Source organism: Lepus europaeus, chromosome 19 (genome assembly GCF_033115175.1).
Source record: "Lepus europaeus isolate LE1 chromosome 19, mLepTim1.pri, whole genome shotgun sequence".
NCBI lineage: Eukaryota > Metazoa > Chordata > Mammalia > Lagomorpha > Leporidae > Lepus > Lepus europaeus.
In genome coordinates, this window is record NC_084845.1 from 56,168,957 (window position 1) to 56,195,785 (window position 26,829).

The following is a 26,829-nucleotide window of genomic DNA, read 5'->3' on the forward strand; positions in this document are numbered from 1 at the left end:
CAGCCAGGACTTGAGCCTGTGTCCATATGGGATGTCAGTCGCAGGTGGTGGCTTAACCTTGGCCAGTAGCCCCAAGCTCTCCTTAGGACAACTTGCCACATGTCCCCTGCCCAAGGCCTAGGAACATGGCATTCCTGCTCCCTCGTCCTGCTCTCGCCCTGGGGAGTTAGGGTCCAGGTGCCCTCACCTGTCAGTCTGTTCTGAACATGCCAGCCATCACTTCTTTAACTCTCGCGTTTGGATACATCTCGTTTTTAGCCACGAATTTCCGTTTCTGACTCACATCCAGCAGCCATCTGAGTTTTGACAGCTGAAGGTGACAACTCTTTGCAGTCTCCCTTCACCAACTCCTTTAATTTCAGGGCCTTGAGCCTCCAAGTGACCCTTGTTCTACTTAGCTGGGGCAGCTGTTCCATCCTGTGTGTTGCTAACTAGCCCTCTGGCCGGTCTGTGGAATAGATGGGTGCTCTGATCACTTGGGGGCATTAAAACCTCAGGAACAGCTTCTGGGGGACAGCCGTGTTACTGTACTGCATCAAGTCTGGGAACACTGCTAGTCCACGTGGTGCCTTAGACACTGGGACTAACTGCCAAGAGAGGAAAGTGACTACCTGTGTCGCACGACTCGCCTGTTACCTCATTTGTTCTCCTAGGAGCCCTGCACTCTTACTCTGGGGTGACTGTTCTGGTCTCAGTAGTGCCCTCAGCGTCCGAGGTTCCCAGGACTACCACAGGGGTACCGGACGTGCCACTGCAGACTCACTGCCGACCTCAGACATGGCCGCCTCCCCGGGAGGACTTGGAGGTACACACCAGGACACAGGTCACTTAAAGACTGAGACCCTCTCTGAATTTCCTTGTGGCAGAGCTGCCACCCTCTGGGTCACCTGCCAGATGCCTCCAACTCTCCAGTCTCCCACGTGGGCGGCACCCCGTGACGCGCCAGCTCTGCCTAAACGGAGGCACTGGTGTGGGCTGTGGGAGTCTGCGGCGCTAGGCCAGGGCTCTTATAAAGATACAGAGGCTGAAGGAGTTCTTTACGCTCCTTCCACTAGATTGTCTTGGCTGCTTCTGAAAACAACAGGTAGCCACTCCCAAAGTAAAAATCACGAGAACAGACTTAAAAACCAAACCATTTAATCGTGTCTGAAGGTAAACAACATACGGGTCCCAAGCCCTGAGAATGCCACAGCGCCAGGGCCACGCACGGCGCGTATTCTCACCAGCTTCAGCGGGGTCAGAACTCAAGGGCTGCACAAGGCGGAGAATGAATGGCATCTATGCGTTCCATGAGCAGTTCTGTGAAACCGCAAACAGACCCCACGAGTCATTCAAGATGGAAAACCAGCGCCTGGCTTGTCGGATCAGAGAACGAAGAGTACCACACCCGGTGCAGGCGGCCTCTTCACTTCCTCGCCTCCCGAGGCCTGAGCTGTCACCCCGACCTGCAGTGGCCGACGCCGATGCTGCGGCCTGAGGTGCGGCTCGTCCCTCTACCCATTCCCCTTCATGACGCGGGCAGAGAGCTCTCATCAGGACGGCTTTTTAACAAGCACTGAACGTGAAAAAGAACCCTCTGGTGGCACGCTGATTTAGTTTGTAAGTTTTTAATTTACAAATTTAAAAAGCTACACGTTTTTACTTTTTCTCCTTTTTCTCTTCTTTCTTTACGTCACTCTTTTCCTTGTCTTTCTCTTTCTCTTTGTCATCTTTCCTATCCTTTTTGCTCTCTTCCTTTTCCTGCCCTTCTTTCTTCTCTGCATCCCGGTTGGCAATCTTGTTGTTGATGAGGTTGTGCAGGGCGACCACGGACCGGATGAGTGAGGCCAAGTACACCACCACCATCTGGTCGTTGGTCTTCAGGTAGAAGGCCTTGACAAACTCCTGCAGGCTCACGTCGGGCAGCAGGTTGAACACATCCTGCAGCTGGTAGATGATCTGATGGCTGATGGGCAGCTTGCCCGTGGCCACTTTCTCCAGGTAGCCCCTGATGTCCAGCAGCTTGGAGTTCAGTCCCTTCAAGCCGTGGACCTGGTTTGTGATCCGCTGGGAGAGCGTGCCCACCGTCGTGTCTTTGATGTCTCTGTGAAAAGCCAGAAAGGTGGGCAGGAAAGCATCAGGGCACCGCGTCATCTGAGCAAACGCCCCCCTTCCCGAGGGGGGGGGCAAGCTCACAGAAAGGCTACTTCTCCAGCTGAGAAAGATCTGGGCATAGACTACTAATTCTGCTTTCAATTGGGGGCATATTTTATCTTTCTTACTACACAGGACTTTTCAAAAGCTGTAAGAGAGCTTAAAACAAACCTATTTTCATAAAAAAAAAAAAAAAAGACAAGGTCAGTCAGCGCAGAGCCTCAACTTCCCTGCTCCAAAAAGGGAGGGCACTTTCTGCACCTGTGATTCTAGGATGCTCTGAGAAGCTGCGATCAGTAGTAGCAGGAACCCTACTGGCTGATTCAAACAATTACACAGACGGAGGATTCTAAAACAAAACTCATCCCCCAAACGACTCTTTGCTGGAAACGGGCTACATCTGTCGGAAAGGGCACCACGTGTGCAGGCTGTGTTTCCTTCACACACTGGTTCCTGTCAACATCAGTTTCTGGACGAGGTGTGCTACCCACAAAGCCGCGGACTCAGTTCAACCACCTGTTTACAGCTGGTCCCCAGTGTCGATTCCTGACCTGCCCCCCCCGAATGGGCAGTGACCGAGGCTGACTGAGGTCTCACCGTAGCAAGTGTTCCACTCCCACCTCCTCAGCTTCCTCTGCTCCAATTTCACTGGTCACGTGCTCAAATGTCTTCGAGGTTGGGGTTCCGTCCTGGGGGAGGAGGTCTAACTGTAGTTATTTACTTAGAGCAGGCAAACTGGCACACACTGCCTTTTACACCTCAAGTCTTCACTTTCAGCTCATTTCCCATGTGCATTACCGCTTTCCCATGGCAGAGCACCTGAGGTTTGCTTTGATCACTCAGACTTTAAAGGTACTGTCGCTGTGGCTATGCTCAGTGCTGACGCCTCCTGGGATGCTATTTGCTTTGTTTATGTTTAGGGGCCACTGAATTGTTTTCTGAGGAAAAGCGTCATTCTATCAAGCCCACGCTGGGGATGGATACTCAAGAAAGTTTCAGTTCAACTTTTTAACTAACTGGACAAGACACAGGATACCTACACTTGAGGACAGGGCTCAGTGCAAGGAATACCCAGAGGACACTGGCCTAGAACACCCTCTCCCAGCTTCTACAACTGAACGTAAGGATACGCACATATACTGAACTCCTGATAAGACTTTAATCCAGCCTCCAATCTTTGGCTTTGGAGACCTAAGACTGAGCTCTTTTGCCGACACCTTAAGCACAGATATTTTATACCCACAACAAAATACACAAGGCTACTTCAGAAGACCCATATTTCATGTGCATATTTCAAAAAAATTTTAAATTTGTATGTCAACCACTTCATGACCTTTCTGAAGTTTGCCCATACGTGTGTATTTCTACGTCAAGTCCTGTCCTAGAAATGGAGGTCAGTTTTCTGCACGTCGGCAGCCCTTCACCTTTACACACACAGCGGGCAGTGGGCCGCACAGCTGAGCACTGAGGAGTCCAGTGAGCACACAGGCGGTCTGGCTGTCTAGCTCCTGGCAGCTCTATTCGAAAACGCGTGATCTATTTAAGATCCCCCCGCCACATTTTTAATTTGAAAGCTACAGATGCATAGAGAAAGCTTTTAACTGCTGGTTCTTTCCCCAGTGCCTGCAACGACCAGGCTTGTGCAGGATGGAAGCTGGGAAGCAGGAACTCAACCCAGGTTTCCCATACAGCCGGCAGGAACCCAATTGGGTGAGCCATCACCACTGCCTCTCAGGGTCTGCACTGGCAGGAAGCTGCAGTCGGGAGTGGAGCAGAGTACTGAACCCAGGTAACCTGTAAATGATGTGGGCGTCCTCATCTCTGAGCTGAATGCTTGCCCGATCCAGGACCAAGACTCTTCCTGGCACGCGGCAGGCCCCACGGTGGATGCTGCAGCAGACTCAGGTCAGGCTGGCCCGGCTCTGCATTTCCGGTGCCATGAACAATCGTGTGACTAGCCTGGGCCTCAATTTCACCTAGAAAAGGGGACTTTCGATCCCTAGTGATCTTCTAGTTCTAAAATTTGATGATTCAACAACTCAAGGGGAGAAGAGCTTAGGATCACAGAAACCAACTACCTTTTCTTTGTTAAAAAGAGATAAAGGACTTGTCGACTTCAAAATGGAAACACAAAGAAACAAGAACCCCAATCACCCGATGAGCAGCAAACTTCACGTCCTAGGTAAGACTTACGTCATGAACTTCTTCCACTGAGATATATGCTTCTGTGGGCAGCCCCAGGTCCTTTGGCTTCACATCGATAATGACCAGTACCTGGCAAGGAAACACATCTTAGCAACAAACTCATACATGACACAAAGGGACAATTTCAGGCATTCTTCTGATGATTACTAAAGTGATTTCCATCATTCAATTAGAGACGCGCCAGAACTTTCAGCACGAAGTTTGTCCTGCAAACGACGTGCTTTGTTTTGCTGTTCGTTCCCTCCCGTGACCAACCTGGGAAGTTGTGTGCTGGTCATTAGACATAAGGAACCAGAGATTCTTAAGAGGGCCACAATGTGAATCCGGGTCCCCACTGACCATTCTGAACTTCAGCTTTCTCATTTGTAAAGACATATGGTTACTGAGAGGACGAAGTCAACTCATATCCCAGAAAATTAGCTGGCACGAACGGTTATTTACTAAATACACTAGCACTAGGTCACAGTGGATTACACAGGTTATAAGAACACACGGAGCTTCTGGAGAAAAAGCAGTGAACACGCTTGCTAGGCAGGCCCTCCCAGGAGCTGGGTCAGCTGGTGGAGAGTGTGATAGGAGCGAGGGTGAGCACGTACTGAGTTCGGGCAGTATCTCTTCATGAGTTCATTGATGGCAATGTCATTCTTGTGCAGCTTAGGGCCTGTGTGGTACCACCCAACGATTCTTTCTCTGGCTGGGAAGGAAAACACAAGCGGGCTTTCACTGTGTCATGAAGAGCTACGATATTTGCTCAAAAAGGGCAGGAGCCTCAGTCGTTACGTTTCTAACTTTGTGAACATTCCAGAAACCTATTTTCAATATTGACATTCATATGAAATCTAAAATTCAAAAACATGGTTCTCAAGCAATAGGCAGCGTGTGATCCGGAGACATCCTTGTCCCAGACCATTTTAAGGAAACCAGGCACGAGCAAACAACTAGAGAACAGGTCCAAGGCAGTATCTAAACAAATACAAGCTCACGTCACACGACCAGCAGCTATGAGTGTTGTGGGAACAAACACTTCCAAAGCAGTGTGGCCGCTGCCATGAATCAAATGCAAACGACAGAGAACAGAGAGGTTCAGCCTAGTGGTGCAGCAGCTCCGGGGGCAGGCGGACCTGCATGGCTTTCTGTTCTCTGAGGGCCGGCCCTCTGCACTGCTCAAACCCGGGGGGCTGCTCGCCTCACACTGAAACGTCAGCCTCCATTCATCCCACCTCACTCCTCCATTACCACTGCGCTTACAAACCTAAGCCTAAGGGCCCCTGATGTTAAAAAACAAAACAACAACGTGCACACACACACATAAGCTGAAACCATACAACCACAATTTCTTCTTAGAAAATGAAGACTCACCATTGACCTTCTTAAACATTCCGTACATGTTTTCCAAATAATCATGGTCTAAAAACCAGACAGAATCATCCTTGTCATCTTCATCAAAAGGGACTAAAGAAAAAACAACGGTTAAGATGCAGTTCAGGGTGCCGAGACAGAAACCTGGACGACGGGTCACAGTCGGGGATCCCTAGGCCAGACTGCAGTCACTCTGTGTGTCTGATTTCTCTGACACAACATTAAACGTTATTTTTTGTTGTTCTCATTGAAAACCAGAATATATATAAAAATCCAGATTTCCAGCGTCTCTCAACGAACGGGAAGACCCAGCGCCAGTGGCCAGAGCCTTTGCAGAGGACACAGGCTCGGCAGTGTGCTGCAGCCCCTCACTTCCTGGCAGTCCCCACTGGGTCGGTGACGTTACTGGCTGGTCCTTTCAGACACTGGAGATGGTCACCTCAGGTCACAGGGCAAGCTGGCAATTACACTGCTCGTTGTCACTGCTGCTTTGATCACACAGTGCTGTGAGCACATGGATACATTCTCCTAAGAGTCACACACGAGTAAAAGGTGAAGCTCCCCACCTCTCCCTCTGCCCTACCCATTACCCTGGGTGCACAGTGTAGCACAGGCTGCCTGGGTTACTGCACACAGCCACTGCTGAGGCACTAAGTGGCTGAGATGAGCAGGTGCACTGTGAAACCACCTGGCCTGCAGGTTTAAAGTATGTACTATCTGGGGGCCAGCGCCATGGTGCACTAGGTTAATCTTCCACCTGCGGTGCTGGCATCCCGTATGGGCACCAGGTTCTAGTCCTGGCTGCTCCTCTTTTGATCCAGCTCTCTGCAATGGCCTGGGAAAGCAGTAGAAGATGGCCCAAGTCCTTGGGCCCCTGCACCCACATGGGAGACCAGGAAGAGGCACCTGGTTCCTGGCTTTGGTTTGGTGTAGCTCTGGCCGTTGCGGCCATTTGGGGAGTGAACCAACAGAAGGAAGACCTTTGTCTCTGTCTCTCACTTTAACTCTGCCTGTCAAATAAAAAAATCTTTAAAAAAAAAATGTACCATCTGGTCTAGTCTCAAGATCCTTTTTCTAACCTTTAGCAATTCTGAAACAGAATCTCTGTACTATAGTAAAAAAAAAATGCTAACAAATTTACTTTTAAAAGGTAAATAACACTCCTGGAAAAAATATAAAATCTTTTACCTGCAAAACTGTTGGACACATCAAGTACTTTCTTTTGCCATGACCCCAAAAGCACCCCGACAACGCGCTTCTGGTTTCCAACCTTGCCGATTCTGAATGGGAAAACAGATGCCGTCAGTCTGGGGAGGCAGGCACAGATCCAGACCCAACCACGATGACACATTCAACAGGAAATGCCAATGGCACAGGCACAACTTAGTTCACCCATGAACTCATCTTCCTAAACAATGACAGTGTTAAGTCAGTTTTTGATATCAAATGCTAGTAAATATAGGGAGTAATTCATGAACTCTGTACTAATGTATGCTGGCAGTTTTTACTTACTGCTGACTGCCAAGTAACACAGGTAGCCCTGTATAAAGCTGCATTTTGACCTTTACAGAAATTTTAAATGGTGCAAATAAGAGCCCCTCAGGGCTGCTGGTGGCACCGTGGCTTACGTGGTATTTGGGTGCCTGCTACAGGGTCCTGGATTAACTCTCTTCCTATCCAGTCCTGCTAATGAGCCTGGGAAGGCTGCAGAGGATGGCTCTCAAGCACCTGGGTCCCTGTCACTCATGCAGCGGATCTGGACGGGGTTCCTGGCTGCAAGCATTTAGGGAGTGAACCATGGATGACAGATGTCTCTGTCTCTCCCTATCACTTTGCCTTTCAAATAAATAAGAAATAAAGTTATCAGATGTTGAGAGTTTTAAAATATTATCTGGCTGTTTTTTTAAAAGATTTTTAAATTTTATTTGAAAGGCAGAGCCACAAAGGAAACACAGATCTTCCATCTTCTGGTTCACTCCCCAAATGGCCACAATGGCCAATGCTGGGCCAGGCCTAAGCCAGGAGCCTGGAACTCCATCCAGGCTCCCACATGGGTGGCAGGGCCCCAGGGATTTGGGCGTCTTCCTCTGCTGCCTTCCCAGGTGCATCAGCAGGGAGCTGGACTGGAAGTGGAGCAGCCAGGACTCAAACCAGCTGTACAGGACGCCGGCTCTCACGCGCCGGCTGGCGTCTCGGCGCCACCACAAGTTGTGCTCCCAATCCACCTTTACTTTTCCCTCTGCAGCTTCCCTGTCTCCATCCTTCCCATCTCCAGGTCTTATAGACAGCAGAACAGAACCAGTTTTATGGCCTGGATTCTCGCCTGCCACTTCCTTTCTAGAACACCTGCTCCATGTCTATAGGCCCCGGGAGACGTGATTTATTCTCTGCAAAGTCCACGGACTCAGTGTGATTCCCGGGACCCTCCCTGCCCCCGGGGCCCGAGTACCAGTCACAGCCACCTGACTGGCCCGCGGCAGACCCGAGAGGGCCGAGTTCCCATCTCCACTCCAAACCTCCTCAGGGATTTTCTCCAAAAGGCTGCAAGTGTTTCCCTCAAAGTTTATTTTGATGCAAAAACCTGAAACCTCTCTGCGCGCGGGCGCGCGCACACACACACGTATATGCAGGGTCTTCCAAGGTTTATGAAAAGTGAACAGCACAAAAACTACGCACGGACTTCTTTCGCCCCATCTGTTCTTTAACAACTGTTAGCTGCACGTTGGGTTTTTTGTGAACAGCTTAGCAAGTCTATAAACGCTCACTAAATTTTGGGTTGCACTTCAACAAAGATGCTGGTGTGCCTGGTGGTTCTGATTCTTTTGGACACGACTTTCAAGCATGGAGTTGCCACTCTTCAAAGGAGACCGCCACACTCACACATGTTTCTGCTGGCTTAGAAAACGCTCATTTGTGTGTCTGTCAAACCCCACCCTTCGTGACGTGACGTCAGCCCGCAGTGTCGCCTGCACCGTGTTTTCAGCAAGTGCGCCCCGGGCACGGCTAGCATCCCATGGGAGGAAGGCGGACAAGCCCACACATCCTTACTGGCTGAGGCGCCCACACAGCAGTGGAACCGACCTGGGGCCTGACAGCTCCTGGAGTTGGATTCTGGCAAAGCCAAGTCGCGGGGAAGGCGGGCGCTTAGCGACCCTGACCCCAGCAGGTACTCCCTCCCGACCGGGCTTTTCGTGTCTGCCCATGCAAGTCATTATCTTGTGAAACTTGGGGACAGCGTGTGCAACAGGTGAGCAGGACCAGCGGCTCGGCCCCCGGGGAGTCAGCTTCACTCCTCGAAGCCCGAAGCTCCAACTGCTCTCGCTGTTTAAATTTTTTTTTTTTTAAATAAAGAAAACTCGACACACCTCATCTACATTTTAAGCTATGGTAGCCCCAGATTCTTATCAGGTCAACACCATGGTCCACCCCGGGGCCCGCATTCACAGGCTTTCCCACGAGAGACGGTGGCTCTTCCCGGCGAGGCGCGCCGGGGCCAGCCGCCATCTGTCCCCCGTGTTCGGCATCACGCGAACTCCGGCCGAAGCCCAGGCAGGCCGCGCCCCGGGACTCCGGCGCCGCGGGCCGAGGCGGGTCTGGGCCGGCCACCCAGTCCCGGCCGCCCGCCGCCCCCAGCGTGCCCGTGACTCAGCAGCGGCGGGGCCGCCCGCCCGCCCGCCCCGCGCGTCCCGCTCACCGGTTGAAATGATCCACCACACTGAGCAGCACCAGGGGGTGGACCACCACCTTCTGCACGGCCAGCTCCGGCATCGCGACACAACCCGCCTGCAGGCCCGACTCCCCGCGACCCGCAAACACCGGCAGTCGCTGCTACTCCCGCCGCTCCGCCAGGCCCAGCTCCGCCCCTTCCGCTTCGCCCGCGCTCGCGCGGCCTTTCTTCCGCTCCCAGAGTGCCTCGCGCGGAGTGCCCACTCTGTCGCCGCGGCTGCCATCTTGAGGACGGGACAGGGCGGGAGGAAGGCGGGGCCGCCTGGGCTCCCGTGCCGCGTGTTTTCCAGGACGCGGAAGGTGGATAAAGCGTCACCTGGTATTGAGTTGCAAGGTCACGTGCAGCCGGCTTTTCACTAACTTCCTAGCTCACCCGGCCCCTTCGGAAAAAACGGAAATAGTAGCAATGTGTAGTTCTGCCTCCCAGAGAGCATTTGCCTTTTCTTCAGGTTGAAGTCCTCCGGAATTTTCTAACGGGAACTTTCTCTACATACGTGAGCACGCTTTTGATAGAGGTGTGGAAAACGTCTCTTTCACTCGAATGTCCTGCATCTCCGCTGGGGACGCCTCGCTGACCAGGACGGCGGCAACCCACCGGTCCCCACCTGCGTTGGCTGCTGTGTGACCAGGGCAGGAGAAGGCTCCCCGTGACCAGAGAGGTTGTCTCTCAGGCCGGGACGAGCATAGGGGTTGAAGAAAAAGTAGAAAAAAAAAAAAAAAAAAAAAAAAAGAGGCCCATCTTGGCATGCAGCCAAGGAAGAGAACCAGGAAGACTGCCAGGAAGTGTAGGAGGAGGGGCCTGGGTGCACTTGCAGAAGGAGGCAAAAGACATTGACGTTCCTGCCTGTCTACACGGCCTCCCCGGAAGTGGCGGGCTCTGTAAACCAAATGCCTGGGCAGCTTGCTCCTGCTGGGTGTCCTGCCTGGAGCAGCCGGTCCCCCCCCACCCCTGGGCTTCCTAGCCCTTTGAGGTGAAGTCCTGCTGTCTGGACGTCAGAGGGACACAGCCGTCCTTGCTGTGCGGGAGGGGACGGACGTGAGCACCGCAGAGCCGGGGATGTGGCCCCCAGGGTCAGCTGAGCCTCGTGTAGGCAGGGTGCACGCGGCATGACTTGCCGTCGGTTGGCGTTCCTTGTCTTTATTCACTATAGCTAGGAAGACACAAGGGGGGTCGTGTTAAGGGAAGGAAGATGGAGAATTAGGGAGCCTTGAGTGTATGGGCACCTGGCTAGTGGGCATTCGCCAACTTTTAGTTCTTTTCCTTAGTGCCTCTCCAACTTTGCTAGGCGGAGGAGCCACCTGGGGACCTTGTTAAAGTGCAGATGCCAATTCTGTCGATGTGGGGTGGCCCCCCGGGGCCCTGCGGCTTCCAGGTGAGGCCCTGACTCTGCTAATCACCGGATGAAACAGGAATGTTCTTGCCTTAGAAATGAACGGTGTTTCTCGTGGAATGGGCGTTTGGCCCACTGGAGGGGAGTCTTGCTTCCAGTTTCCTGCCAGTGAGCGCCCTGTGAGGCAGCAGGCCTGGCTCACATTCTGGCCAACCCCACCCCATGGGAGACCCAGACTGAGTTTTGGGTTCAGCGTCAGCCTGATCTAGCCCCTGCCATTGCAGGCATCTGCGGAGTGAACCAGAGGCTGGGAAAGCTCACTCCGTCTCTCTGCCTCTCAAAAAGATAAATGCATTTAAAAAATTATAATTAAAGAAAAGGAAAATTATTTCTCAAAAGTTGCTTGTAAGGCCGCCACAAAACACACCAGACACTTGGAGTTAAGGGAAAGGTTTATTGTCGGGTCGGGGAAGCCCAAGAGGCCAGGGGGAGAGGGGGAGAGAAAGTAAGAGAGAGGGGGATCGGGAGAGAACGTGTGCTGGGAGCAGGTCCCATTATACCTTCGCCGGGGGTGCAGGGAAGTGGGAGCAGCGAATCCCATTAGGGTGGGGGTGGAGCTGACACCTGTGGTTGGGCCAAGGTACTTAGGACCCAAGCTCACTGTGCAAGGTGGCGACAGGGGCCAGAGCCTAAGATGGCGTCCGGGGCATAGATGGCTCCACAGAGGAGACAGCACTGTTTTACCAACAGTTGCTCCCCTGGTGGACTTTTCCAGAGCACTGTGTCCAGATTCCACCGATCTCCTGCTGCTTGTTTCTGCTTTCATTTTCCCTGCAGTATTTATCGCTTTTGAATAGTCTGTGGAATTCTTCTGGTCTTGTCTTGCCTTATTCGAATGTAAGCGCCTGGTTGGTTCGTTTTTGTATCTTCAGTGTCTTCTAAACTGCCTGAAAGATTGGAGGTGCTCACTCGTTACTGTGCGAATGGACCATGAGTTCCACGAGGGAGACGGAGCAGTGAGGCCCCCGGGAGGCCTGTTTCCGCATCACGGCTGCTGGGGCCTGAGCCAGGTTCTGTGATTCCAGTTCCTGTCTCCTGGCTGCTCAGTATTGTGTCCTCGGCCCAGGTAACAACCCGGTCTCCATGGGATGATGACACTTCTTTGGGAGTGGCGGCTCTGATACGGGACATGCAGGTGCCACAGTAAGCCATAGTTGTATTCAAGGAGGTGGCAGGGAACATTTTAAAGGAGACAAGGGAGAAGTTTCGGTAACGATGCAAAGCTTGGAGACCCTGGGCTGGAGCTAGCAGTAGTTCGTTGGTGGGGGTGTCCGTGCCGGGCCAGTGTTTTGTAGAGAGCGTTTGGTCGGAAGTCTTGTGGTCTGAAAGACAGCATGAAAGGTAAACCTGTCATACGGGGCTCTGTGCATCTTTGCGAGCTGTGCAAAACGTGGGGCACGTGCAGAGCGAGAAGAACCCTCTTGTGAGTTCTGAGGAAGTTGTTGGGAACGTGCCGAGGCAGGTAGGAACTGCTGCCTTTGTTGTTCGCTCTGGCTGTATGCGCATGTGGATCCGACAGGAAGGCGTTCCTCCTGCTATCAGCTGTTCTCAGTGTGGGTTTGTTAGGATTCTGTTTTCTTTCCCGTGGCGTTCCCACGGCAGGTGTGCGCACTGAGTAGCTGTTCTGAAGCTCATTGGGAAGCTCTCTAATCCTGACTCATGGAAACTGTGCAGTTGGCTTTGAACTTAAAACAATTCAGGTGGGGCTGGTGTTATGGTGCCCCAGGTTAAGTCGCCACCCGTGTTACTGACATGGCACGTGGGAGTGCTGATTTGAGCCCTGGCTGCTCTGTTTCTGATATAGCTTCGTGCTAATGCGTCTGGGGAGGCAGTGGAAGATGGCACAGGTACTTGGGCTCCTGCCACCCACATGGCAGAGCTGGATGGAGTTCCTGCCTCCTGGCTTTGGCCTGGCCCAGGCCTGGATGTTGGGAGCATTTGGAGAGTGAGCCAGCAGTTGGAAGATCTTTCTCATTGTCTCTCTCAATTGTCTGTTGGTCTGCCTTTTAAGTAAGTTAAGTAAATAAATAAATCTTGAAAAAAAAAAACTATTCAAGTTACATGTGATCACTGCAAAAAATGAGAATATTCAGATAAACAGAGATACACTGGAATCATCTGAAATCTACCATGTGGAGAATGTTCACTGTGGTCCAAATTGCTCTATCACTTCTTACAAGGACTTTAGCGTTAGCTTCCCACCTGGTCTTCCTACTTCCGGTCTGACCCCTGTCACCCTCCACTCTTCAGCTAGACTTACTTTTTTTTTTTTTTTTTTTTAATTTTATTTGGCAAGTAGAGTTATAGACAGTGAGAGAGAGACAGAGAGAAAGGTCATTCTTCCATTGGTTCACTCCCCAAATGGCCGCCACAGCCAGCGCTGCGCTGATCCGAAGCCAGGAGCCAGATGCTTCCTTCTGGTCTCCTATGCGGGTGCAGGTCCCAAGCACTTGGCCCATCCTCCACTGCCCTCCCGGGCCACAGTAGAGAGCTGAACTGGAAGAGGAGCAACCGGGACTAGAACCCGGCACCCATATGGGATGCCAGCGCCACGGATTAACCAAGTGAGCCACAGCGCCGGGCCCTAGACTTACTTTTTAAAAAGCCTTATTAGTGGGAAATTTCCAGTCTCTGCAAGAATATAAAGTGTAATGAAGCCCCATGAAACCATTACTGAGCTTCGGATCTCCCTGATTTCCTTTATCTGAATCCTAGTTCTTCTCAGAACTAGTCCCCGGTTACCACTTTCTGGGGACGCCTTCAGGAAGTGTTTTATAGTGGACCTTTCAGTGTCGATAAGCATAGCTTTAAAAAACAGGTAAGTGAATTTAACTGCACATGATATTCTGAAACTTGCTATTTTTAGATTTAGATTACAATGTATCATTAACACCTCTTTACAGTAAACCTAGGTTGTCGTCATGTAGCTGCACAGATTGGATTTGAGTTCTTCATAATATCCTCCGTCTGCTCAGAAGCTCAGCTGTGCCCCCTGCCCCAGTAAACTTGGAAGGGGAAAAGATGTCCCAGATATGTTCTGGAATGCATTGACTTTTCCACTGACATATGATTCTATACCAGGAGTGGGCAAGCCGTATGAGGCCCACAGAATCGTTTGGCCCTGCCAAGGCAATTCCATGCAAGACTAGAAATTTAAAACGTCTATAGCAGGCTAATATTTTAAGTTAAAGATATTTAAACGTATTTATTTATGTATTTGAGAGTCAGAATTACAGAGAGAGCGAGAGCGAAGGAGAGCGCCTCCATCTGCTGTTTCACTCCCCAAATGGCCACAATGGCCAGGGCTGGGTCGGGTTGAAGCCAGGATCCAGGAGCTCCATCCGAGTCTTTGGTGTGGGTGTAGGAGCCCAAGCACTTAGGCCATCTTCTGCTGCATTTGCCAGAGTGTTAGCAATGAGCTGGATCAGAAGTGGAGCAGCCGGGACGTGAACTGGTGCCCACAGGGGGTGCTGGCATTGCAGGTGGCAGCTCTATCTGCTATCCCACAACGCTGACCACAAAGTTGATTATTTTTACCACTCTAAGTCTGGCACACAGGGCTGGTGGTGTGGTGTAGCGGGTAAAGCCACTAGCCGCAGTGCTTGCATCCCGTATGGGTACCGTTTGAGTTCTGGCTGCTCCTCTTCCAGTCTAGCTCTCTGCTATGGCCTGGGAAAGCAGTAGAAGATGGCCCAGGTCCTTGGGCCCCTACATCCATGTGGGAGACCCGGAAGAAGTTCCTGGCTCCTGGCTTTGGATTGGCTCAGCTCCATCTGAGGAGTGAACCAGTGGATAGAAGACCTCCCTCTCCCTCCCTCCTTCTCTTCTCTCTCTCTCTCTCTCTCTCTCTCTCCCTCTGCATCTCTGTAACTCTGACTTTCAAATAAATAAATAAATAAATCTTTTAAAAAAATCTGGCACTGTTCTATAACCAGTATCTTTCAAGTTTTCTCAATATTCATTTAATAGGAAATGATGTTAGTATTTGAATATTGAGAATAGCTTCACATTTTTCAATAAGCATGTGCCCTTGTTTCAAGTACTAGTTAAAAAAAATGAAAGCTGGTTGTTTTTGAGTTTATGGTTTTGTCAGGGGAACAGACTGTCAACAGATAAATATAAATCCCATTTACGATCCCATTTACTGCCAGGAGGTATGCTTCCTATGAGTCAGAACTGCTTGTTGGGGCCTGGCGCTGTGGTGTAGCACCTTAAGCCACCACCAGCAATGCCAGTATCCCTTATGGGCACTGGTGCATGTCCTGGATGCTCCACTTCCAGTCCAGCTCCCAGCTAATGTGCCTGGGATAGCAGTAGAAGATGGCCCAAGTGATTGGGCTCCTGTACCCATATGGAAGACCTGGATGAAGCTCCTGGCTCCTGGCTTCAGCCTGGCCCAGCTCCAGCTGTTGCAGCCACCTGGGGAGTGAACCAGTGGATGAAAGACCTCTCTCTCAGTCTCTTTCTCTTTCTCTGTAACTCTGCCTTTCAAATAAGTAAAATAAATCTTTTTATTTGAAAGGCAGAGTTACAGAGAGAGGTGGAGACAGAGAGAGAGGTCTTCTATTTGCTGGTTCACTCCCCAGATGGCTGCAACGGTTGGAGCTGCACTGATCCAGAGCCAGGAGCCAGGAGCTTCTTCCAGGTCTCCCACGTGGGTGCAGGTGCCCAAGGGCTTGGCCTTCTGCTGCTGCTATCCCAGGCCATAGCAGAGAGCCGGACTGGAAGAAGAGCAGCCAGGACTAGAAACGGCACCCATATGGGATGCTGGCATTTCAGGCCAGGGCATTAACCCGCTGCGCCACAGCGCCAGCCCCAGTAAAATAAATCTTAAAAGGAATTACTCACCATTGTCAGACGTGGTGGCCCCCTTCCAGCCCTCATGCCCTGGAATAGTCTCCTCCAAGGTTGACCCTGAGCTTGAATACGACATTTGTTCTGATCAATGAGATACTGGCAAGTGTGATGCAGACAGAGGCTGTGTGATGCTCCCACACTGCTGCTTGTTCTTCTGGAAGGCTCTTCTCAGAATCCTGAGTCGTCCTGTAGAAAGGTCTGGCTACTTTGCAGGAGAGGCCACATGGACTAGGAGAGGAATGTCCAGTCAGTCTCCAAGCTATTTCAACCAAGGTACTAGAATTGTTAGTGGAAAAAGCCATTGTGAGTATTCCAGCTCCAATAGACACCATGTGGAATAAAAGAACTGCCCAGCTGAGCCAGATTCAGGTTGTAGAATCCTCTGAACTAACAGCGCTTGGATGCTACTGTAAGCCTTCAAGTTTTTAATGGTTTGCTTTGCAGCAATAGATAACAGAAATACCAATTTGTGGATTCTCTGTGAACCCAAGGTTCTTGGTAAATGCGGTACCTGCTGCCCAATGCCTACTGTATGGTAGCTGTTCATTAAGTGTTAGTTCTGTCACTTTTGGTGTCATTTGCTTCTTCCACTCTTGACTTTGGTGATTAGGCTTGTAATGGAATGTTACTCAGCTCAAGTGCAGCGCTCAGAGGCTGAAGAAGTTCCTGCAGTGACGATGTTTTGGAATCTCACTCCAGGAAGAATGAATTTGAGAGTAGGGATAAACTGGAGCAGCTGTCTGATAAGGATAAATTCTTTTTTTTTTTTTTTAAAGTGCTAGATCAATTTTTTTTTTTTTTTGACAGACAGAGTGGATAGTGAGAGAGAGAGAGAGAGACAGAGAGAAAGGTCTTCCTTTGCCGTTGGTTCACCCTCCAGGGCTGCTGCGGCCGGCTCATCGCGCTGATCCGAAGCCAGGAGCCAGGTGCTTCTCCTGGTCTCCCATGCGGGTGCAGGGCCCAAGCACTTGGGCCATCCTCCACTGCCTTCCCGGGCCATAGCAGAGAGCTGGCCTGGAAGAGGGGCAACCGGGATAGAATCCGGCGCCCCAACCGGGACTAGAACCCGGCGTGCCGGCGCCACAAGGCGGAGGATTAGCCTGTTAAGCCACGGCACCGGCCTGATAAGGATAAATTCTTGACACCTCTGGCCCCCTTGCCTATAAGCTTTCTCCCTTTTATCTCCCACAAAGGTAATGGACAAGAACATGGGCTGTGAGACCTAGACTGGAGTTTTGCCTTTCCTATTAACTGCCTGTGTTACTTCAGATACGTTTCTTAATCTCACTAAGCCTCAGTTGACTCCTTTGTAATATAAGGATAGTCACAGTGCCTGACTTACAGGTGAGAGGAGTCCGGGATGGAGAGAGGACTTGGTGTTCTGAGCAGAGGCTGAGTGTTCCTGATCTGAAGTCTAAAACTTTTTGAGCTCCTTGATGACACCACAAAATTCTATACCATGGCCGGCGCCGCGGCTCAGTAGGCTAATCCTCCGCCTAGCGGCGCCGGCACACCGGGTTCTAGTCCCGGTCGGGGCACCGATCCTGTCCCGGTTGCCCCTCTTCCAGGCCAGCTCTCTGCTATGGCCCAGGAGTGCAGTGGAGGATGGCCCAAGTACTTGGGCCCTGCACCCCATGGGAGACCAGGAGAAGCACCTGGCTCCTGCCTTAGGATTAGCGCGATGCACCGGCTACAGCGCGCCTACCGCGGCGGCCATTGGAGGGTGAACCAACGGCAAAGGAAGACCTTTCTCTCTGTCTCTCTCTCTCACTGTCCACTCTGCCTGTCAAAAATTAAAAAAAAAAAAATTCCATACCATGAAACTTCTCAGGCACAAAATTATTAAAAATAGTCTAAAATTGCTTTCAAGCTATGTATAAAGTACAATAGGAAACAAATGCATTTCATTTTAGCCGTGGCTCCCATCCCCAAGATATCTCATTATAGTCTATGCACATATTCTAAAACCTGAAAAAAATCCATCCAAAACACTTCTGTTTTGGATTTTGAATAGGTGACACTCAATATATAATGAGAAATAAGCTTAAAATGGTTGGATAGGACCAGATTATAAAGGCTTAAGATTTTAATTGTAAGCCACAAAGCGATAGGATAAAAGTTGTTTTTTGGATGGTAAGTTTGACAGTTATATGCAAAATAGATTCCCCAGAGGACAGCTGGGAATTCATGAAGACCTGTGAGAAGGGACTTCAAGTGATCTGGTGTGAGGTTATGAAGATACGGAGTCACGTTTCAGAGAGAAATGGGTGGAAATGGTGACTCGTGGGCAAGATGAAGGAGTGGACCACGGAAGATTCTTTTTTTTTTTTTTGACAGGCAGAGTGGACAGTGAGAGAGAGAGAGACAGAGAGAAAGGTCTTCCTTTTGCCGTTGGTTCACCCTCCAATGGCCGTCGCGGTAGCGCGCTGCGGCCGGCGCACCGCGCTGTTCCGATGGCAGGAGCCAGGTGCTTCTCCTGGTCTCCCATACAGGTGCAGGGCCCAAGGACTTGGGCCATCCTCCACTGCACTCCCTGGCCACAGCAGAGAGCTGGCCTGGAAGAGGGGCAACCGGGACAGGATCGGTGCCCCGACCGGGACTAGAACCCGGTGTGCCAGCGCCACAAGGCGGAGCAGGGGAAGATTCTTTCGAAGTCCCTACTCATCACTCTCCGCTGGATCTCGGTTCCTGCGCAGGCTCCTTGTTTGACATCATCAATGCCCTTCAGCTGTGTGAAGCCTGGAGGGGGTGTTGTGAGGCAGCAGGTGAAAACACTGGGGACCCCACCTTCCGTATTCCGTAGTGGAGTGCCGGTTTGAGTGCCAGCGCCTGTGCTTCCAGTCAGCCTGCAGCTGACGTGCCCAGGCGATGGGTGATGTCCTAAGAGCTTGGGTCCATCTGTGGACTTCGAGCCTCCAACACTGCACTGAGGAAGTCTCTCTTCTTTATGAAGTCCCCAGCCTCAGGTATTTTGTCAGCAACAGCACACGGAGTGAGATGTGTCTGAAGGCAGGCTAGTGCCAGACACATGATAGGTCTCAGTCATAAATGCTTATGGAATGAGCACAATTCTCAAAGCCATGTTCTTAGCCACTTCTGATGATCTTATATTTTCCTTTTGACTCCTCCCTGGAATGTAGGCAAATTAACATTGGCATGGCCACGGGAGCTTGTGCAAACGGCGCTGACCGTTCGGTGGGTTCTGCACGCTTTCATCTTTTCCTGCTGTCGAGGAAGCCTAAGTGCTTGTGCATGTGGTCTTCAATTCGTCGGCTGTTTTCTGCTTACAATTTAACCTCTGTAAGGGTGGGGTCTCTGTTTTGCTTCATACTGCATTACACAGTGATGTGCGGGCTCTTGGTAAATGGAAGAATCATTGAAGAAACAGCTTTAAAACAGCGCTCTGGATCCTCAGATGTTGATATGAAGCATTGTTGGGTACTGCTTCAGAGAAAAGGCCTGCGAGGTAATACTCTAAGTTGTTCTAAATTGTTAACAGTGGTAGTCTTTCAGTGGCAACAATGAGTGGTGTATTTTACTTTTTTTCCTGTTCTGTGTTTTCTAATTTTTCATATTTATATGGCAATCCCTGAAAATAGGTTGTCCTCCTAGCATGGCAGTGGAACATACTGATTCATGCTGCTCCACCACAAGCTGAGCTGTGCACTCTAACATCTTTCCTTCTTTCATCTGTACAAGGGGCTAATCACACGAAGGCTGAGGGTGCTAAGGTCCCTGTACCAGCTTAGCTGCTCTTGACGGCTGCTGGTGGACCCTGCTCTGTCTGGCTGAACAGCAAAGGGAAAGTTACTGTCTCCAGTTGCACACAAGTCTAAGTGCTGATGGATGTCAGTCCTGGGGGCTCTCCCTCGAAGCATCCTTCAATGCTTTGGCTCTGTTTTCAGACCAGTGACAGGGAAACAGGTGGCTACAGAAAGCCTTAGGGTTACACCTTTAAAGGATGGGAGATCTTGAACTCTAGAGCTTTATCTTTGAAATTTGACTGGCTTTGCCAGGACCAGGGGCCATCCCTGGACCAGACACTATGCCCTGACTGTCCAGTTTGGGTGCATTGTAGTGTTGGGACAACTGTAATGGGTTAGCTCACCAAGACTGCATGGAGTGGGAAGTAACAGAGGGGTGCTGGCAGCAGAAGAGGGCTTGAGTGCCAGGCAGGCAGACCCAAGTCTATCCTGTGATGTAAAGAGCTTAACACAGCTCTCAGAACCCAGTAAGAACTCAACGAGTGTTGGACAGCCATCACCACTAGAGGGTAGGGTTATCATCCGTATTGTATTTTATAACAGGTTCTAAGAGTCTTGTATTTTTTTTTTTTTTGACAGGCAGAGTGGACAGAGAGAGAGAGAGAGAGAGAGAGAGACAGAGAGAAAGGTCTTCCTTTTGCTGTTGGTTCACCCTCCAGTGGCTGCTGCGGCTGGTGTGCTGTGGCCAGTGCATCGCGCTGATCCTAAGGCAGGAGCCAGGTGCTTCTCCTGGTCCCCCATGGGGTGCAGGGCCCAAGCACTTGGGCCATCCTCCACTGCACTTCCTGGCCACAGCAGAGAGCTGGCCTGGAAGAGGGGCAACCGGGACAGAATCTGGCGCCTCGACCAGGACTAGAACCCGGTGTGCCGGTGCTGCAGGTGGAGGATTAGCCTATTGAGCTGCAGCGCCGGCCAAGAGTCTTGTATTTTTAAGAACCTGGCATTTGTGTTATAAGTAACCCAGCAGAACAAGAGTTTACTGAGTATTTCTTTTTCTTCATCTTTTGCCTTGGGTATTTTTAGTTTATGCAACTTGTGCTTTTTAGAATTCCTTTTTCTAAAATGCGCTTGTGATCGTTTTGATTTTTCCAATGAATGATCGAGTGTGGCAGAAGCACTTGCTTTGTCTCACGAGATTTTCCTTGTTTTGTGCTTCACACAAACGACGGCTGTGCGTTTTGGCCTTGGATCCCTCACATGGTTGTTTTTCTTCTTGCTGTTGTCATATTTCATTTAACTGCAAATTAAAAAGACTTGAAAAAAATTACAGCAATTTCTAGTTCATATCCAGGAAATAGAACTCTCCACAGGAACCCTTGCATGGTACAAATATGTTAGAAAATCGTTTTCCATTGTGCTTGAGGGGCCTGGGAGGCAGTCACGATGCGGGGCTATTGGCCCGTCTTGGCTGGAGCCCAGGGACACTGCGGTGAGTGTCCTGCAGGAAACCTCCCATCCGAAGAGGTAATTTTCTTTCAGGATCTGCGTCAGAGGCTGCTGCGATCCAAGCAAGGCACGGTGAGATTGGTACGGGAGCACTTAAAATCGTGGGCTGTAAAAAGCAAACCCAGGAGGGCGGGAGCGGCCCTGCGAGCTGGTTTGGTCTGAACCTCAGCAGACCTTTGTTTTGAATCACCTCTTCCTTGTGTCCCACCACCAGGACAGAGCATTCATTCAGTTCACACACACAGGGCCGCATTTAGTCCCTTTCCTGCTCCACCGCGTCTTGTGGCAACTCTTGTTTCTGTTGCCATTCTGGTGTTTTCAGAGTCGCTCTTAACTCCTGTGGCAAGCTGAACACATTTTTTCCTGTTTTCCAGATCTTCAGATTAACGACTCTCGTTTCAAACAGCTACCAGGTTTGAAAACAGATGAAGCTCTTTATCTCTTCAAAGACAGAGATATTTTTCCTTTCCTTATTTTCTTCAAGATGGTCAATCAAAGAAGCATTTATTTTAAATTTGAGAACCTGAGGCGACAGTATTAAAAAACAGCAGTTGGGAGAATATGAAGTCAGCCACAGCCCTAATCTCATACATGGCAACTCATTCTAGTGTTGTGTGAACCTTCCACGTGGGCCGCGTCCACACGGGCTTGATCTCGTTGGAGTTGAGTAGGAAGCTAAGCAGCATTTTAAGGCAGTTAGAGAAGCACCCAAGAAGGATTAAAATTTTCTTTATTTATTTTTTAAATATTTATTTGAGAGGCAGAGGCAGAGAGAGAGAGAGAGAGAGAGAGAGAGGATTACAAATTTAAAAAATGTTTGAAAGATAAAATTTGAGCCCCTAACTTCTGGCTCAACCCCAACTGTGCACAATGATTGGGGGAGCACAAAACTGGGAGCTGGGAACTCAACCCAGATCTCCCACATGAGTGTCAGGGACTCAACTACTTGGGCCATCAGCTGCTGCCTCCTGTTGTCCACAGTAATAGGAAGTTGGAGGCAGAGGCCAGGACTTGAACCCCAGCTCCCCATTGTAGGTGTGGGTGTCTTAACCACTGAGCCAAATGCCTACCCCTTGAGAAGGATTATTTTTTAAAGATTTATTTGAAAGGCAGAGTTACAGAGAGAGAGAGACAGAGATTCTGTCTGCTGGTTCACTCCTCAAACCGTGACAGCTGTCAGGGCTGGGCCAGGCTGAAGCTGGGAGCCCACAGCTCCATCCTGAGTCTCCTACGTGGGTGGCAGAGGCCCAAGCACTTGGGCTATCCTCTGCTGCGTTAGCAGGGAGCTAGACTGGGACTTGGAGCAGCGCCCATATGGGATGCCAGCATTGCAGGTGGCTGCTTAACCCTCTATGCCACAATGCTGACCCCAAGAAGGATTTTTTTTTTTAATTAAAAAGATTTTTTTTTGACAGGCTGAGTTAGAGAGAGAGAGAGAGAGAGAGAAAAGGTCTTCCTTCCGTTGGTTCACCTCCGCAAATGGCTGCTATGGCCGGCATGCTGTGCCGATCCAAAGCCAGGAGCCAGGCGCTTCCTCCTGGTCTCCCATGTGGGTGCAGGGGCCAGGCACTTGGGCAATCCTCCACTGCCTTCCCGGGCCACAGCAGAGAGCTGGACTGGAAGAGGAGCAACTAGGACAGAACTGGCGCCCCAACCGGAACTAAAACCCAGGGTGCCGGTGCCCAAGCGGAAGATTAGCCTAGTGAACTGTGGCACTGGCCCCCAAGAAGGATTTTAAAGCAAGTCAGATCAATGTGAAGTTGTGTTCTTTCTGTTTGGAGCATAACACGAACAATTTTGTATCATCTTCTCGACATTTCCTAGTAGACCTTAAATGTTCTCACGAGATACTTAGCAGTAGCCACAGAAGGTCATGGGTGTGTGAATTAGCTTGATTGTGGTCATCATTGCCCAGTGTGTACATATGTCCAAACATTATGTTCTACATCTTAAATATATAAAATTTTTATTTCTCACTTATACATCCATAAAGCTAGGGGGAAAAGAGCAGTGCCTGCCGACAGTAAACTTTGTAATGTTTTGTGCTGTGTTCCTGCTGACATTCTCTCAATTGTGAAATACCTACAGTTTATTCCTTGTCTCAGCAGTCATCTGTTTGCGTTATGTTGCTTCCCATCAAGATTATCACAAGGACAGGCTTTTAGCCTAGCAGTTAAGGGGCCCATGTCCCACGTTGTAGTGTCTGGTTCAATTCCTGGTTCTCGCTCCTGACTCCAGTTTCTTGCTAATGCAGACCTTGGGAAGCAGCAGTGTTGGCTCAAGGAATTGGGTTCCTACCACCCACTTTCTCCCTGGGTTGAGTTCCAACCCCTGGCTGCTGTCCCTGGCTTACCCCTAGTCATTCCGGGATCTCCAAACCTTCCGCATGGCTGGAATTTTTTTCCCCCTACAGTGAAGTGCTGATGTTACTTCCTTAAAATCCTCCCATATCTTCCCAGTGCCTACACGGTAACAATCTGGACTTTAGGGAGGTATCCGAGACTTGCTGACCTGACCTCAGCCAAGCCCTCTGAGATCTCATTTCCTATTGCTCTTACCCTTTGCAGACCCATACAAAATGTTTTCCCCATGCTCCCCTGCTTGCCCCCCCTTGCACCCTCGACAGTGTCCAGCTGTCTCTCAGGGGCTCATTCAGAGGGCACTCTTTTGTTGCAGCTTAACAGTCCTCCCCCGGGGCAGAGTCAGCTCCTCCGTGCTGTGGGTCCCACAACGTTGAGTGCATATTTCTGCATTTCTGTTATTTCCATTACCGGAGCCAGATTGGAACGGAGGTTCTTGTCCCCTGTAAGACAGGTGTTTCAGATGTGAGATTGGCGATGAGCAGACTGGCAGAGTTTAATGACGTAGTGCACCTGACAGGCTATGGGGACAACTCAGCCAAGACCCCGGATCACAGTCTGCACTAGACCGGGGTCTATATGGGTGTGGGGTGCACTGCTTCCCACTGTTTCTCCTCAGCCTCTTCTGGGGTATTGCTGAATGAGGGGCTTTCTGGTCTTGAAATTCATGGCTTTATCATATAGTGTTATTAGACCAAATAGTTCCCTTGAAGCTGGGCCAGGAGCCCTGGGCTGGGGGGGGTGGTGGTGGTGGAGGTGTGGGAGGAGGTTGGGGACCACTCCCCCCTACAAGGTTATCACACATGGGGAGGACTTTGCATGTGTAAGTGCTGGGCTGCCTCTAAGGCTGCTACTCTCCTTTCCATTCAGACTTCTATTTTTTTTTTTTTCCCCTTCTGTTCCTCTCACATGTCCGCTAATGTCTCCCTTCTAATCTCATGTTTCTAGCATCTCACTTAGCAGGGATGCTCTGCACGTGCCTCTTCTTCCTTTTTTTTTTTTAATTTATTTATTTATTTGAAAGTCAAGGTTTACACACACACACACACACATACATGCACATAGGGGGAGAGAGAGAGAGAGACAGAGAGAGAATCATCCATCTGCTGATTCACTCCCCAGCTCCAATGTCTGGGGCTGGGCCAGGCTGGAGCCAGAAGCCAGGAGCTTCTTCTGTGTCTCCCATATTGGTGCAGGGGCCCAAGGACTTGGGCCACCTTCCACTGCCTTCCCAGGTGCATTAGTAGGAGCTAGATTGGAAGTGGAAGCAGCCGGTCTCGAACTGGTGCCCAAATGGGATGCTGGTGTTGCAGGTAGCGGCCCTACCTGTTACGCTCCAATGCTGGCCTGCCATGTGCATCTTCTGTACGAGGGTGTATGTGAAGGTCAGGACCACAGCTGTAGCACCTGTACCGAGGAGAGGTGGACATCAGCTAATTGTATGGTGCAGTTTGGGTAGCGTAGTACATAGTACCATGTGACTTCAGAAAATGTGCACTATGAAAAAAATTGTGTGGGTTTCAGAATATTTTGCACCTGCCTTTAAATTCCATTTCCCTCAGACTTTTGGAGTCCCCCTATATATCCATAATATGTAGGTCGGTGATCTTTCAGCATGGAACAAATAACAGTTGTCTCTGTAGTTTCCTGTTTTGGTTCCCACACAAAACTTGTATAGAAAGAGCAAAGCTCTTTGGTTAAACGTTTCTGCCATTAGTGCATGGAATTTTAGATACATATTGTTTTGAATATAAATGGAATGTACAGAAATGTGAGTGTAAAAAAATAGGTGGACTACTCACTATTGATGAAACCATTCAAAACCAAGATGGCGTGTTCTAGACAGCTGTAGTTTTTTTTGAAAGGTTCTGCGTACAGTTTTAGGCTGGTGTCAGTAACCTCTTCACCTTCGTCTCTCTCTTAGCACCTTTTATTGTAATTTCTGAAGCTGTGCTTTGTAGTGAGAGCTGACAGTCCTGAGGCAAGCTCTTCAGAACTCGTCATCTGCTTAGGGCTGAACTGGCAGGGGGAGACATTGAAAGCAATGAAGTCTTTTCAACTAAGAACTTAGAATTTTACATAGTGATGCTCGAGAAAAAACTGGAAATACAGGCACAGGAAACTCTTAGACCACCCCACACCGGTAATGGAGTCACACCTCAAGTTCTCAAAAACCATCCTTTACAAAGACAGCTCAAACTTGATTTTGATCAGATTAAACTACTAGGAATGTAGACTTTTCCTTGTGCACCGATTGGCAATTTCTTTCCTTTTGCCACCAAAGACAAAGGATTCAAGGCTTTTAGAACCTTGTTTCTAATAGACCCAAAAGCCCTAGGGTAGTGTTTGGGAACCTAGGAAGAGAGTTCTGAAATCATTTGATTTTGGTTCCCATCTGCTATCTGATACTATACAATACCATTTTCCAGGTTCATGACAAGGGTTTAAAAAATACACATTTTTTTTAACTTTCATGATTTCATTTATTCCCATGGCCCCTGTGGACTTTTTTTGAGGCTATATCTTTTCATTTTTCATCTTTTTGTTCTGTAAACTAGAAGAAATTATTACTGAGTTTTTCCAGCAGAGGGAGACATCTGACCGTGAACAAGGGTCGCTACTTGCCAGGAGTAGTCTGTAGCCCGTTTTTATCAATATACATAAAAAACTCAGTGTTCAAATTAACTAGTTCAATAAGTAATTTAGCTCATTGATTTTTGGGCATATCCTAAGTGCCATTACAAGCTACGGATATTTTAAATGCCATTACCTAATAGAAGGAATGTTTTAAGCACCTTTTATTGATTTTATTACTGCTTTATTTTGCTGTCTTGGTTTAAAATCATTTTAACCACTCTGTAATCAAGAAGAAATATATCGTTGGTGAAATACAGTCAATTTCCTAAAAACCTTTGACATCGTTAAATAAGGAATTACAGTTGTTAAATCATGTCAGGCAATAGCGGAGGGACAGAAGAGAGAGGATTTGGAGCCGTGGGCCAGCATGCCAGTAAGCCACGCTGACCCCTTGCTCTCCGTGTCAGTTGCACTCCAGCTCTGCTTCTGGCTTTTACCTCCGGAAGAGAGATTGAACATCTCAGGTAGCAGGGAAGGTGGAAGAGGGGTAGCAAAATGTGATCCAGGGCCATTACAGAGCTTTTGCATGACCTCTTGTGACTTTCAGCTGAAATGATTCTCTGAGCGATCCTGTAATTTCACGTGCTTTTCTTGGGAGATTGCGGGATATTGACATTCTGCATAAGAAAGAACCAAGACACATATCAGGGCTTTTTTTTTTTTTTTCCTAACCACTTCTCTCTTCTGCTATTTTGATTTTGAATTATTGAGTTGATCAGTTGATAGACAAGGGATATGGTCCACATACTGCTTAATCAAAGAGGTACAAGAGTGAGTAGTGAGCTTGGGAGCTCGATACAAGCCTGCTAATGAGTTGATTGCATTGACATTTGATGTAATTTAACTGTAGAGTGGCAAATATCAATACCTGTATATGATTTGGTGGGCGGTTGTTGAACTGTGATTAGAAGTTTAGGATGATTCCCGGTAAAAGACCTCCTGGCAGAAACC

General features: G+C 49.6%; 1 protein-coding gene across 1 annotated transcript; it reads right to left on the reverse strand.

The window, feature by feature from the left end:
- Positions 1-1,120: 1,120 nt before the first annotated feature.
- On the reverse strand, positions 1,121-9,553 carry PSMD7 (proteasome 26S subunit, non-ATPase 7). The gene is made up of 7 exons (XM_062176291.1): positions 9,392-9,553; positions 6,886-6,977; positions 5,698-5,790; positions 4,935-5,032; positions 4,327-4,407; positions 2,731-2,822; positions 1,121-2,083 (listed from the first exon to the last, which is right to left on the reverse strand). Exons 1-7 carry the CDS (start codon positions 9,463-9,465, stop codon positions 1,639-1,641), a joined length of 975 nt encoding a protein of 324 aa, XP_062032275.1. The 5' UTR covers positions 9,466-9,553; the 3' UTR covers positions 1,121-1,638.
- Between the last annotated feature and the right edge of the window lie 17,276 nt (positions 9,554-26,829).